Source organism: Anopheles arabiensis, chromosome 3 (assembly GCF_016920715.1).
Source record: "Anopheles arabiensis isolate DONGOLA chromosome 3, AaraD3, whole genome shotgun sequence".
In the NCBI taxonomy this organism is placed as follows: Eukaryota; Metazoa; Arthropoda; class Insecta; order Diptera; family Culicidae; genus Anopheles; species Anopheles arabiensis.
The window spans coordinates 80,198,615-80,213,364 of NC_053518.1; the positions used below are offsets into that span (position 1 = coordinate 80,198,615).

At 42.4% G+C, this 14,750-nt stretch overlaps 1 protein-coding gene across 4 annotated transcripts; it reads left to right on the forward strand.

Moving 5' to 3' along the window:
- Window positions 1-4,522: 4,522 nt before the first annotated feature.
- On the forward strand, window positions 4,523-14,275 carry LOC120904043 (phospholipase B1, membrane-associated-like). Of its 4 annotated transcripts, none has more exons than XM_040313763.1 (7): window positions 4,523-4,735; window positions 10,647-11,437; window positions 12,825-13,003; window positions 13,081-13,523; window positions 13,621-13,738; window positions 13,833-13,906; window positions 14,006-14,275. In XM_040313763.1, the coding sequence occupies exons 2-7, from the start codon at window positions 11,128-11,130 to the stop codon at window positions 14,139-14,141; spliced, it is 1,260 nt and encodes a 419-aa protein (XP_040169697.1). In that variant the 5' UTR covers window positions 4,523-4,735; window positions 10,647-11,127; the 3' UTR covers window positions 14,142-14,275. The 4 variants fall into 4 exon arrangements, with proteins under 4 accessions (XP_040169697.1, XP_040169696.1, XP_040169695.1 ...); XM_040313762.1 differs by having other exon boundaries at window positions 10,875-11,437; window positions 14,006-14,141; XM_040313761.1 differs by having other exon boundaries at window positions 4,523-4,632; window positions 14,006-14,141.
- Window positions 14,276-14,750: the final 475 nt, after the last annotated feature.

Consider the following 14,750-nt stretch of genomic DNA (forward strand, 5'->3'; position numbering starts at 1 on the left):
GAAGTGTGTTTGCATTTGAAATATTAAAAGATTATTTTCTTAATCTTCGAGTTGTTTATCATATTCTCCGTATTTTGTACTATAATAACTATGATTTTGATTTCATTTGTTTCATGGTAAACTATTTATAAAAAATACAATTTGCTCAAACATTGCTTTTTTACCCAAGATACTTATAGTCTGTCCGTTTTATTGTCGCTGCTGCTTGGTTGAAAGAAAAACTAACCTCATTTTCTTGATTGATTTTGATTTTTTGAGGAGGTAAAAAAGTTTGCTGACCTATTGAACACTTTAGTACATCACGTAAAGCATAACTCTGAAAAACGTATGCCTTTTTTGCCAAGGTTAGAAGCAAATTTAGTCTCATGATTTTGTTTTGTTCGCTTTGCACTTTGCATCTTCACAATACAAAAAAAAACCCTCTGTGTTTGACGCATCTTGGCGCTAACCTAAATAGGATGCATAATTTATGTCAGCGAGACAGCGAGGCGCCCATTTTGCGCGAATAAACTGTGCGCAGGCCGTCGCAGTTCGCAATTAGCGGTCCAGCGCATCCGCCAATGGCATGACTTTTCTCACCCTATCAACTCACCTTAACTCGCCTTAACGATGTTTTGAAACACGTTCCATACTTGTGTATGTGTGTGTGTGGCTGTGTACGCCGTCCCGAAAAAGCGCCTGCATACACGGTGGGCTCTTAAACAACCCGGAGCGCGATACAACGCGCCCCAGTGCATCAGCACACAGGACCCTTGTAATGGACGCAGCGGCTACAAATGCAGCGGCGCTTATGGCATAGGTGATTGCGTGCTTGCTGCCTTACCTAAAGGCCCCGTCGCTCGCCATTTCCATTGCATAATTGTAGTGAAGATGTCAAAGATCGGCCATCACAGACATGCCAACGACCGTGGTGGAGGAGGCTGGCAGTGCATCTTCTCAGAAGTTCTGCACACATCTGATTGGAGCGTTGGGTAGGGATAGGGAGGTACAATAAAACGGCAACCTGTTCATCATCGTGGTGGTTCTCTATCGGCTTCTAGGGTTTGGAGCGGGCCTGGTTTTATTTGGCGAACGGTGGGAGAACCCAAGACACGAGATGCAATCTTTCACGATGCTCACGGATGCGACGGATGATATTCCATCCGAGCAGAAAGACAGAAAGGTTAGGAATGCAATATAGCTGCCTCGGGCTGGGGTAGAAGAAGCTGCCCATTCGTTCTGTCCGTTCGTGTTATGCATCTGTGAGAAGGGTCGACGACGACGAGCTCAAAGGAACGTGCGCTTTGGTCGGTCTGGATGGATGGATGCAATGGACAAATCGGACGCAAAATAGGCAACAAAAAAATACAAAAAGACAGAGAGAGGAAAGATTAATTTCCACACTGCCCAAACGAGCGTCTGCTACGCCAATTTTCAAACGACTTACTGCTCCCGTTCAATTCTAAGAATAATTAATAAACGTCCCGAAGGAGAGCGGTCCTTCGGGGGCACGGTGGGACAGAATAATTGATGTGAGTGGACAAATATGGTGAACAAGCAAAAAATCGTGACCATAACGAATTAATGTAAAATAATGAGTGTTTTTAAACACTTTAGTCTGTTTTGTTAGTATTTCAATATACTTAATATTGAGTCATAATATTTAATAAGTGGTTTTGTTATAAATCTTATAAGAAAATGTAAGCGATAAGTTTCGGCACTCGCGTCACTGTGATTCAAATAGATTTTCAATTTATCTTCTATATTATTTTCTTCATTCAATACCTTATCCTTATCAACTTGTGCTATTGTACCAACTTGAGGTAAAACATGAAATGAGTCGGTTAAACAAAAACAAAGACATCATCATCATCACGATCTGCCCCAACTTCATCTTCCATCCCTTCATACTCTGAGGTGCACTTGTGGGGGGAGGGAAAACGTTTTTCATTTCGTATCCAGCACAGTCTCCCGCTTCTCACATCTCCTACCCACTCATCGAAAACACGCAGGATTTTCACCAGTTGCACAGTAATGAAAATCCTTTCCCAGTTCATTACTTCTGAGCTCCCTGAGACATCTGCACCAGCACTATTCTTGGTCGTTTGATCGAAACCAAGGGTTGTGTCTGTTTTATTCTTAATACTCGTCACCCTCAAACCCTGCCACACGCCACGCTCCACAACAGCAACAATACAAAAATAAAAACAACAGCAATACAACAGCAGAGAGATGAATCAGTCCGTATCCGGTCCCTCGAGGTGCGACCGAAATTTCACTCCACCGAGGCAGCCGGGAACGTGCTGCCTGATGCCCGTAGAGCATAATTTATGCTCTGCACCGAATCCCGTGCACTCATCGGTGCTGGTTTGCTACTGTCGGGCTGCCCGGCTCAATCCAATCCCCGGCGTAGGACGTTTGGTTTTCTTTTCCCCCTAGGGGCAAGTGTAAGGTTGTAATGAATTTTCTTAATCCTTTTCAAGCAGTCAGCTCGATTGCATCGGGCGCATTTGATAAGAATAAATTGCACCCCCCGCCTCGCCATTGCTACAGAGAATGAGTATAGTATGGTTCGCTTTGTTAGGGAAGCGAACGCGCGAACCAAAAAAAAAAAGTACGCAAAAGAAGAAGTTCTTTTTTCTCGCTACTGAGGCGTTAAATTGTTTGGAAGGTTTTGAGCTTAAGATTATCGTTCACGTTTTTATTGCTTTCTTTTTTTTTTGGAATGGAATTACTTTTTTATTCTGAGTAAGGTAATGGCAGCTTGCTGCGACGAGAAGAGGGTGCGAACCGGCTGTCGTAATAGAATTAATTTGATTGTGGTTATTAAGCCGATCGGGCGTCTGCCAGCTTTTAAGCCCTCTTCGACAACCGTTCCTTTTTTTTACATGCAAAGTGGAAACAAAATAAGTTGTTTGCTCCGTATTTTCGTCTAATTCCTTTGTTTGTCCTATTATAATCTGGACAGTTTAGTTTCTTCATAAGAACAACAAGCAATGTTTTCTATGTACCAATATCAAGATTGCGTATAGCTTTTACACCATCTACCTCATTAATCTACCATGGTTTTAAAATGTACGCATAAGCTATTCACAATTGGTCATCAAATCAAATAAACTACTGATAACTCATCAAATGTTTAATGAAAGTTGACGGAACTATCCAGCAACAATGTTAAGAAATAATTGAATTTCACCTTTTACCTTACATAGAATAGTCAGTGATTGCTAGAAACATGATTGATTTATTTACACAAATTTTGATCAGTACAATTAAGCAAGCAGCCAAGCAAAACAACACATGTTGTTTATGTCATAATATATTTTGAATTTGTTTGATAACTAGAATACTTCTTCAGCTGCATAGCAACATGTTAAAATTCATGCGATTTTCATTACATCGTATTGGATTACTACAAAACGATGGACTTATCAGACCTTAACTAATAAACTAATCTAACTAATAAACAAATCATTCGAAAAATCCAATGGAATCAAGACTATATTCCTGTTTGATTTCAATAGTTTAGCTTTTATTCTTTAGATTGAACTGATTGTTTAAACAGATTTTAATGGGCAAATCCTCAATCAGGATATAATAAAGTTTGACCTGCTATACATCGAAACCCTGCAGCACAAACGGGAAACGCAAACTGTAAAGGAAACGTTACTCATCTTTGAAAAATAAATTTAACGTATAAATATTACATGTCTGTTTTTTTTCAATAAGGCATGTAAAAACAAATCAAATATTCTAAAGAGGTCTTTAGTATCTTAAAAAAAACTACCCTTGAAATAATATAATACCCAAAGATTACCGTTTAGAACATTTCCCAATACATTTTACATTGCACGAAAGAAATCAATCGATTCGTTCCTCACAAATCGCTTCAAACGCCAAATCAACATACATGCTACTCTCTTGCAAGTGAAATCATAAGCGTCGCCATTACAAGAAAGCCCTCGAACCATGCTTGAGAACTGCACGATTTCAACACAAGTTTTCCTTCGCAGCACGCTTATTGAATTGTCCTTCGGTGATGTGATGCAAGAACCACTTCTCGCCGCATCTGCCAAACTGCTCAGAAGACTTCGCCTTACAGCAAAACTACCGTTTAAAGGGTAATCTCTTCAGCGCGCAATGCATCATCTTCAGCACCAATCCCAAATAAACACTCTTCTCCGCAACGAGCACTACCCACAACAACAACAACAACAAACAACGCCAAAGAGAAAGGAATCATACGAAACTCCCCACACACCGCCCATTTGCCAAAACAACCAAAATCCAACGCTGCAGAATCATCTTCATGCAAACGTGAACCGTGAGTGTTCCCAAAAGTAGCAGCAAAAAAAAACTGCGAGTGGAAAGGGGAGTGAACGGGAGGCAGTACCCCTTCTTCTGCGATTTTTCCGATAGTGCAGTGTGGCCCAGGGCCCTCTCCTAAACCCACCGATGCCCCCAACACACGCACGAAGCTGCGATCCGCGAGACGCGAAACCGCACCGTTCGCACTGGCTGGGGCATTAGTTGCGCCCCGGACCTGATAGCAGGCGGACGCGTTGGTGCGCCACTCTCCACGCTCGAAACGTTGCGGCTGGCGCACGCGCGCGCGCGCTCGCACCCGCTCGCTCATTGCCAACTACCAAACGGGTTTGTCCGAAAAGTCCAAGTCATACAGTACGGGTTTAGTTTTTCTCCCGAGCAGTCCGAAGCAGTTCGCTTTGATTGATAGGACGGTGCGATTTGAGATTGTGTAAGTTGTTCGAATCGGGTTCCCGAACCCAGTGGTGTGTGCGTGTATGTGTGTGACGTAAAGACCGGGAAAACGTGGTTGTTGCGGCTTACCCGCTGGTTACCTTCTCGCCCGCGGGACCGGTTCGCGATAGTTCTTGTCCATTTTCGGCAGCTTCTTGGTGCGTGGTGGATAGCGTGTGTGTGTGTGTTTTTTTATCGATTACGAGCGAAACAGTCGCTGTGTGTATGTCGCGCGTGAAGTGTTGTTTGAGGTTTCGTTTCTATCGCTTGCATTGAAGTCTTTTGCTTCTGGATCGCCGAGCAATGTAACAGATCATTTCTGGTTCACCGTTCGTATGTGTGTTTGTGTGTGTCAATGTGTGTTTTCATTGCAACTGCAGCTACCAACTCCAGATGCCAAGTACGATGCATTCCCGGCGCATTGCACCAGATTGCAATCGTATGCGCTTTATCCAAATGAACCATTAGCCAAAGGAGCGCTGGTGCATAGACCCATTACCCAGTTTACTTAATATTACGATCGAGTTGTGTGTGTGTGCAAGAGGGAGAGAGACGGATAGAGATTTTTTGTAGTGCATAGTTTGTTCCGTGTTCGTGGTGTCCCACTGAGACGGCCCTCCAAAGTGTCGGTATTGCCGTCTGTTCGCTTTTCATCGAGTGTAATCAACCTGTTTCAAACTGTTTTGCAATTAGGGGGTTTCCGCCTCCCGGGAGCATGCAGTTTGCAAGGATTGGAATTCTTTTTGCACATGTCGTTTCATTTTCATTTGAATTACATACCAAAAAAAAAGCCTGCCAAGCGTGCGAAAGAGAGTGGTAGAAAGGGCCAGAGGAGTTTCGTCTGGCTATCATGCAGTCTGGAATCTTTCTCCTCTGCTCCCCCCTCCTTCACCGGGGGAATCCGGCTACAATTTATTGGCTTATTAGTTACGGGGGCCACCTTAAAGAACGGTCACGACCGGCCAGCGGATGGTTTTGCTGGCGATTTGTTGTTTTTTTTTGCTTCTCTTTCTCTTTCTTTTTTTACATAAAATAGGCATTCGAAAGGAAAATGTCTATTCCTCTCGCTGGCATGCAGCGTGTCGGTTTCCCATGCTTAAACCGGGTTTTGGGTGGTAAAAAAAACCCACCAGCGTTTGGAGCTTTAAATGCTGCATGGAGTTATCCGCTGCAGCTACCCGATGATGTAAGGTTCAATGAAGAATGGGCAGTTTTGGGGGTTTCGGGGATGTACGGAAATTAGTGGTGAGTGCTTCTTGCTGGCACTCTGCCCTCTCTGCCATTTGGGTGGGAAAGCAGTGCCAATAAAGTGATAAAGTTAATTACAAAACAAAAAAAAGTTACTGGACGAACAGGAAACGCTCGTTCATCATTGTTTTGGGGGGGGTTTTCTCCCCGATTCACTGAAGCAACCGCTTGAAGAAGCCAATAATTATTACTCTCTTGTTTTTTGTCAATGAAATGTGAACATTATTTCCTCTAATTAATTCTCTTCTAAGTCAATAGTGACGTTGTTTAATGAATAAAATGTTGTTCGCACAATTATATTTTGTAAGTCAGATGAGCTGACAAACAGATGATTGCAGCTAACATACAGATTACAGACTAGCTGATGTTTTTTTTGGAAATTTGAAGACATTTCAATTAGATTACAGTTGGAAGACAATGCGTTTCTAAGACAAACAAGATGTCATAAGACAATTTGCATACCTTTTTGACTAAACCTAGTTCAATCTTAGATTTTCTCGTTTTTTGTTCCTAAATATGAATTTACAAATTTGACTGCAGTAGCAATTCAAAAATTGTAAAATAAATGTAATCGTTTTAAAATGTATGATTATTTATCAATCCCTTGCAAGTGATCTTTATCAACCCTACATACAGGTTTCTAGAAGAACAAAATGCATCAGCAATTTGCTAATTTTGTCTGTTTTCTAACGCAGTTCATCACTTTATCACTTACTAATATATTGATACCGATTCTTACAACAAAGCAACAAGAATCAGCTCAAAACTCTGTATGCTAATATCGAGAGATTTTAAGAAGATTGAATAATAATGTGAATTTTACTGCTTATACATTGGTCGATGTGATGAGTTCATTGTTCATTGGTAGTTGCATTAACCGTCTTGTGTACGACCAAAAACTTCTACGTAACCGTACAACCGCCTACCCGGGTAGTAGCCCATACATTTTGTAAAAAGACGTTTTTCGTGGTTAAAAGCGTATATCTTTTGAATTACTTGTTAGATTTCAATGAAATATGTCTTATAGGTTCGTAATGATTTTTTATATCACATCGTATTAGAATTAGAATTTTAAAAATTTTATCAATGTTTTTTTCAATCAAAAATGTGCTGTAACTCCAACACCACAAATGCCCTTGTCACAAGTTTTGACAGATTGCAGTTGGTTTTAACATATTGCACGAAAAAAAAATCCATTTCAATAAATCCGTAAATAGCTGAATAAATAATGTTGAAATGGATTTATCGAAAACATTAAAAACAATTTGAACATTGTTCAACAATCACACACTCACACCGTGTGTTAGCTTCTACACTTGCGAGAAGATAGATTCGTTTTTTACGCTATCATACAATGCCGTCTCTATTGAAACGTTAGTCCAAAGTCGTTGGTCCGGAGCCGTTTATTCGTCGCGAGCTCCGGAGCCGTGGGTGCGGAGCCATTATGCGCTCCGAAACGTATGAATATGTGTGTTAACTTTCTACCAGCGAATTATATTTCGTTTGCTTATAGTGGTTGGTATCATTTTAAATAAGTTGATGTCAGTGTTTTTTTTTCAATATATTGTCACACAACAAGTAATAGAATTTAACTGCAATACAACGTTTGAAAGAAAAGAAAAAGACATAAGAATCCACTCAAAACGTGCGGCAAGGCCGGATGGGGTGTTGGAGTTACAGCATCTTTTTGATTAAATAAATATTTATAGGATTTATAAGATCTTAATTTTACTACGATATGTTATAAAACATTATTATGATCCTATAAGACATTTCTCATTCAAATCTAACAACCAATTCAAAATATATACCCTTTCAACCACGAAAAACACCGTTCTTCCATACAAAATGTTTGAGCTACCCGGGTAGGCGGTTGTACATGTGAAGGGTTTATGAACTTAAATGATTTAAAAAACATTGAATTATTTTTGATATTTTTTTTTATTTTTTGCACATGGTTGAAAAACATCTTTTCTGAGGCATTTTTAAAATTTAAAGTCGATACCACTTCTTAATCCAAAGTTATTTTGAAATAAACTTGCGAAACTTACCCGGGTAGGCGGTCGTACGCATGAAGGTTTAACATATCATTGAAATACCATCTCGAGAAGTATTATTTCATCAATCACTTGTCAATAATGCACTAAGCTTATTAACGCACTGCACTATTACGTAGTTTTTGTGTGAATTACTTCCAGTAATGATATCCAAACATAATATTTACATAAAATATATGCAATATTTGTTCAAATTAGACAAAATGACGTGCAAGTTTTAGTTAATGTTTTATTAATTACCTTCGAATCTTCATTTGATGATTTATTTTAATTATTGCAAGTACTAAACATTGATCTTCATCATCAGGATATCATCAATTAGATGTATGACACTCATTTTTAGTTCATGTCTTTAATTTTGGAACTAATTTATCCAGCTTATCATTTTAATTTCAGTTAAACAAAAGTCTTCTTAGTTTAAATTATTAATAACATCTCTTTGAGTAAGGGTTAAAATGATTGGCCTATGATTGGTACCGTCAGCTTAAACGCAAAAACCTGTAACTGACACCACAAGTAATTGCTTAAGTATGTTCTAGATCTTAGATTCACTTTCCCGAGGCTTCCCGTCCTCGCCAAACCGTTCTCGTCGACGGTGCAAACCGGTCGCAGAGCAAACCGCAGCCCCATTATGCAACCGTACCGACACTCACCTACCATACACAGCAGCACACCATCACCACAGCCACGCCAAAAACCTCAGAAACATCGTACCGAAACCCGAACGCTGGCTGCAAATTATGCAGAACGAAAACAATGTCAGCGTACGTGCCCGGTGTGCGCTTCATGCCCACTTAATCCAATCAATCCGGGTGGAAAAGTGCCGCCGCGAATTCGATTGCAAGCTTGAATTGAATGGTGGCAGTAGTGCCAGTACAAAACAACACACAGCGGGCAGAGCAGAAACACAAAAAACCCTCTCGTCTGTTCGCTTCGGGTCGAGCGTTGGTAGCGAAGCAATAAGAAAAAAAAAACGCGCCACTCGATCCCATTCGATTTCGTTCAGATCGGTCAATCATTATCGATCACTCATCTTCGGTGCTGCTGAAAGAACCACCGCAAGGCACGGCCCCGTGCCAGCATAAAAGCATAGAAACGCACCATTATGTGCGCGAGCGCACCGCTAAGAAGGCTGCGGAGGTTTTTGTTTCTTTCGGCGATGTTTTCAAATGCCTTCCAAGGCGCACATTTGGCGCGCTTGTTTTGTGCGGTGCAAAGGTGAGCGTTCGGGGCAGATGGAATCGCACCCGGGTACTGATTAGATTACGCAAACGCAACCGGGTACGTGCGGTACGGACTAATCGTCCGGGGCGGTCTCAATCGAACTTTGAAGATTAATTATGTGCTGAGCTGTGGAGTCTGCTGGGTGCTTTAAAAAGTTCCTTGTTATTTGATGTTCCTACGGGGAAAAAACAGTACTTTGAAGAAGCACAAAACGTTTACTTTTATTAAGTGATCTATTGGTGATCGTGATGGGCGTTGGAAAAATCATTAATTGATCACTTTGTAAACAATCATGTTTTCTCAATTTGTTTCGCATTACAATGCGTGAAAATATGATTGTTTCACTAAAGGGGTTAATCGTTCCATGCTCAATTTCTACAATGAAACTTAATGTGAACGAAAGCATATCATCATTTGCTTGAAATTGATTTGATAAGAGGGTCACTCAGGGATTAAAAGTTCCATATTCTCGCTAAACAATTTAAAATGAAATCATTCTCTGCTTAGACGTCTCTTCAAGATCAATTGATTTTTAATGTAAAACTTTTTAATGCTGCCTCCATTTTAGATTTTTTGTATTTTTTTATGTATCCCAAAAGTTTACTGCATAAGCTTCAGGAACGATTTGGCTTGCTTTATTCTATAAGCAAGATAAATTAATTACGTTCGACAGATGTTTTATATTAAGCGAGAAAAAAAGAGAAAATTGAAAATATATTCGATAACATATTTGAAGAACCTTTCTTGACCGCAAAATAAGACATTTTTGTCTGGAACTCGATAAGCTTTTAAAACATTATTTGCCATAAGAAAAAAAAAAGATACAACAAAGTTCTGAAACAATTAAATTCTGGATATTTTGTTCGTTCTATTTTCATATCCGGTTAAAACTATCAGCAAATACCATACACAACGCATTGTGCTGCGCTCGTGTTCATACACCCGTATACGATAACGAGCTGAGATAGTTAATGCTCGGCTGATCTTGACTTTTTTTCCACGGACAAGAAACTCATCATATTTGCCATCATTTTGACGATAGTTTTGACACTTTCTAATGTTTCACATCAAAATACCTTTAGCCTGTACCAATGTAAGAAAAGAAGAAAAACACAAACATCACATACTCCACCCCAAACCCATTAATGTGATGGATATGCGATGTAAGCGCCTCATCCATATTAATATCTCATCAAGCGTCTACCGTGCACGCTGTACGTTGGTTTTAGATATTTTTATTTATTTATTTTCTCCTTCTGCGTGGTGAAGAGATAAAACGCACACCCCCTTTACGGAAGCACCCTATTTACCAACCTTGCTTATGGTTGACTGTTCGAGATGCTCACGATCGAGTCTTTTAATTGATTGTTACTGTTGCAGGCGAACGCATTTGTAACACATAGTTGCAAACCGGCAGGGCCACCAAAAATGAAAATGCCCAAATGAGAGACAGCAGACAGTGATCGCGAGCTAGTGACTTTTGGAAATGCATTCGTGGAGAAACTAAAACGCAAAAACGATTTCGTGTCCCGACGGGGTTGCAGCTGCCGTCATCAGCAAATGAGGAGCGCCTCGCTAATCACAGTGTTGTATTGTGTTGCAATTTAGCCGTTCAGTGAGTTTTTAAATCGAACTTAAATAGCCAAGTCCGGCAAATTGGTATAACAGAAAAACAAGCTTCCGAAATCTAATTGTGATGAAGCAGTGCAGTTAAGAAACAAAAAACCCTCAATCGAGAAAGGTTCGTCGCTTCCATCCGCTATCTCTTCCTGCTGTAACGAAAAACAAAAAGAGCTTAGGTTCGTCGCCTACGTCCGTGCACGCATTAAACGCACAGCCAAACAAACCGCCCCGCCACACAATGCAGCTATCGTCATCGCTTAGCGTGCTGCTCGTGCTGCTGCTGCTGCTGTGCCACGAAAACAAATTCCACCGGTGGAAGGTGAACGGGGCGATCAGTGCGTTCCAGCCGACCATCTTCGACAATGCGCAGTGGCGCGTCATCTTTCACCTCTACCGGAACGTCACGATGATGATGGCCGGCCGGACCGGCTACAAGACGAGCGGCAAGTTTCTGCAGAAGAAAATCCCGGAAAGTGTGGCGTTCCCGTGCGATGTGGCGGTCGGCCGCAGCCCGGAACCACCGACCAGCGTGCACAAGCTGCGCCCCGGTAAGTCATTATAAATGCATTTGCAGCGGGAAAGGATGACCGCAGCGGGCAAGGATAGCTGGGGCTGGTTGGGGTTGAATAATGCTCGGCACTTTTGCGAAAACGAAATTTGCATTCCAGCCCCAGCGCGCGCGCGTCTTCAAGGCTGAAAAGCAGGCACGTGCGCAAACAATCAGTCACGCAGTATTGAGCTTAAGTCGCTGCATGTTTGTGTGTGTTTAAATTTCTCCTAATGTGACACTTTACGCAATGCACCCACGGCTACAATCGGGAGGCAAAGGGATTTTTTGAGGCGGGTGCGTGCCGCTCGCAACGGGTGCATAAATTAGCTGAACATATTATGACAGTCGACCGTAGTTGAAAGGGTTCCCCATATTGAGGGCGTCATCCGGCTCCCGATGGCGATTGGAATGTACCCACCAAGCGACTACATTGGCGCTAGTTTGGTTTACATGTCATACGTAAAAAAAAAGCATCGATGAAAGCGATCGAAGAAAGGGTGTAGGCCGATCGAAAGACTTGCGATGCATTAAGCGACGAACCCCCGGGGAAAAGTTGAAACCAATTTTAATGGGATTGAAGGATTAGTTTGTTGGTGTCCCGTTTATGCCAATGTGTTGAAATTTTAAACCCAACAACAATGACAAAGGGCGTATCAAGCAGTATCCTATGAAATGAAATGCATAGAGTTTCCGGATCTGTTTCGTAGGAGACTTGAATTTCAAACATAGACATAGGAGTAAACAGCGTTCTTATACATTTTAAGAACACAAGACGGGAAATGATCAAATGGACGATTTTGTCCATCAAATTAAACAAAAAATAATTGAGTATTGTTCAAAACAATACTTAACAGTAACTTAAATTTAAACAGTAACTGATAAAATAGTTTATTGTAATAGCTATAGATCTTTAATATATTCCGGAAGGCAATCATATTTGAAATGAATGGTTTAAAAACATGTTAATTTCAATGCAAACATTGAATGTTTTAAATACTACCAATCATTTTATCATTTACTGGTTCATCCCAGGACGATTTTATTGATTTTTTAATGATACTGATGAACTGATTAGAAGTTATGGTTTCGATTATGCCTTATGATTTATAAGGCTTAACTCATTTAACATATGACGATGAACAAATTGAATCTTTGGAAGCAATCACCTTTTCTTCAGCTATTTTTTCCCCACCAATCCAACCTCAAACGACACTTAATTTGCTTAATTTTAATAGCCAGATCGGCACACTTCATCTGAAAGGAAAGTTTCTTCACCTTCCTTAACCGGGGCGCGTCTCGCCTCTCTTCTTAGAGCTCATCAAATTAATCCCAATCCCAAGCTCCCCCAACGTTCACTCCACTTTCCGCTTTCTCCATTCCGGCAGGTGACATAAACGTGGTGGCCGCGATCGGCGATTCCGTCATCACTGCCAGCGGTGCATCGGCCACCAGCTTCCTGCAGCTGTACACCGAAAACCGGGGCCTGTCCTGGTGCATCGGTGGCCAGTGGGGTTGGCGCAACGCAACCACCCTGCCGAACATACTGAAGATGTTCAATCCGAAGGTAAGTTGAGCGAAAGCGGAAGCAACCTGTAGGGTAGATCAATAATGTTCCACCACAACCCGCTTCCCGGCACGTAGCTCGTTGGATATTCGTACCGCGACTCGTACAGCTTCCACTGGGACTCGCAGTTTAACAATGCGGAGATAGGGGCCGTCTCCAAGGAGCTGCCGCACATGGCCGCCCAGATGGTGACGCGCATTCGCACGGACAAGCGCGTCAACTTCCAGAAGGACTGGAAGTTGCTGACGATCACGATCGGTGGCAACGATATCTGTGCGTACGTGTGCACCCTGCAGGATCCGGAATCGCTCCCGCTGCAGCACCGGCGGTCGCTGCTAAAGATGCTGCGCTATCTGCGTGACAATTTGCCGCGCACGCTCGTTAACATCGTGTCCGTGCCGGACGTGTCGACGGTGGTGTCGATCAAGAAGAAGCCAATGATGTGTTGGATCCTGCACCATGCCGAGTGTCCGTGTTGGGTTGGTCCACTGCACAACTCTACCAAAGAATCGAGAGCAAGGTAATGTTCTAATGACGTGGGACGGTTCTAAATGGGTCGAACATGTTCCTACAGCTAACATATACTGACATTTACGCTATTCAAACAATGATCTCAGATGGGCTCGAATACAAACGCAGTACCGGAAGGTAGAAGAGGAAGTCGCCATGCTGGACGAGTTCCGGGGGCTCGATGAGTTCGCCGTCGTACATCAACCGTGGACGAGAAACCTTTCGGTATGTGGTCCGTTTCGACCAGCCCAACTTTATCGCGCACTCAGCTCCGATGACATTTCTTGAATGCTCACTATTTCTCTCATTTCACTAACAGCTCATGAAAGGAAACGAGGTCGACTACACACTACTCTCGTACGACTGCTTCCATATGAGTCAGAAAGGCCATGCGTAAGTATCCCCAATCCCAGTCGTGAGCGGCGTTTCGGAATTATTTTGGAGCTCAATAAAATTGTATCCTCCTACTTCTGCTCCAAAAACCAAAAACAGACAAGCGGCCGTTGCCTACTGGAACAATCTGCTGGAACCGCCGGGCAAGAAGAGCACGGGCTGGAAGCCGGGCATCGACGGCTTTCGTTGCCCTTCGAAGGAGTCCCCCTACATCTACACCTACGACAACAGCTAGGCGCTAGCGCAGGCGTAGCCATACTACCACACAGACACACACACACATACATTAGGGGAATACACACATACGAAACGGGGAAAGCACAGCAAGGGTTGTTTTAGGTTAAATAAAAGTCCGGTTCCGAAAATATACGATCGATCGGTGGTTGTGTTTTTTTTTTTTTAGTTTCCCTTTTTCCTTCTTTTACTGTTGCCCAGTGACACGGAACGAGGTCAAACCGTCGTCAACTGACAAACGAGGAATGGCGTCCGTAATAACTGCCAATCGTTACGTGCCCTTTCGCTCGATCGGCGAACATTCCCGTGCGTCAACCGAACGGAACTCACGCGCGTATGAGTTTTGTGAATGAACACTCTTCCCCGGATCCCGCCGCTACGAACGAGGGTGTAGGCCTGGTTTGTTGCCATCTATGGACAACAGGGCTTGCTGCTTCTGTTAATGGTGAAGACACTACTCGGCTGCCCCCTCCCCAAGGGGTGAAAGCCGTCCTATCGCTGCTGGTTCTCTTCCCTTTCCAAAAATGGGCAAGCTAGTCTAGTTTGCGATGAGATAATCACACACTTCTCAGCCCTGTAGCACTGGACTTCATTCATAAAACCCGCCCAA

Coding starts and splice junctions, on each gene's coding strand:
- LOC120904043 (XM_040313763.1), top strand. CDS start 11,128: ATGCAGCTATCGTCATCGCTTAGCGTGCTGCTCGTGCTGCTGCTGCTG. Junction 11,438..12,824: donor CGTGCACAAGCTGCGCCCCG/GTAAGTCATTAT, acceptor CCATTCCGGCAG/GTGACATAAACGTGGTGGCC. Junction 13,004..13,080: donor TGAAGATGTTCAATCCGAAG/GTAAGTTGAGCG, acceptor CCCGGCACGTAG/CTCGTTGGATATTCGTACCG.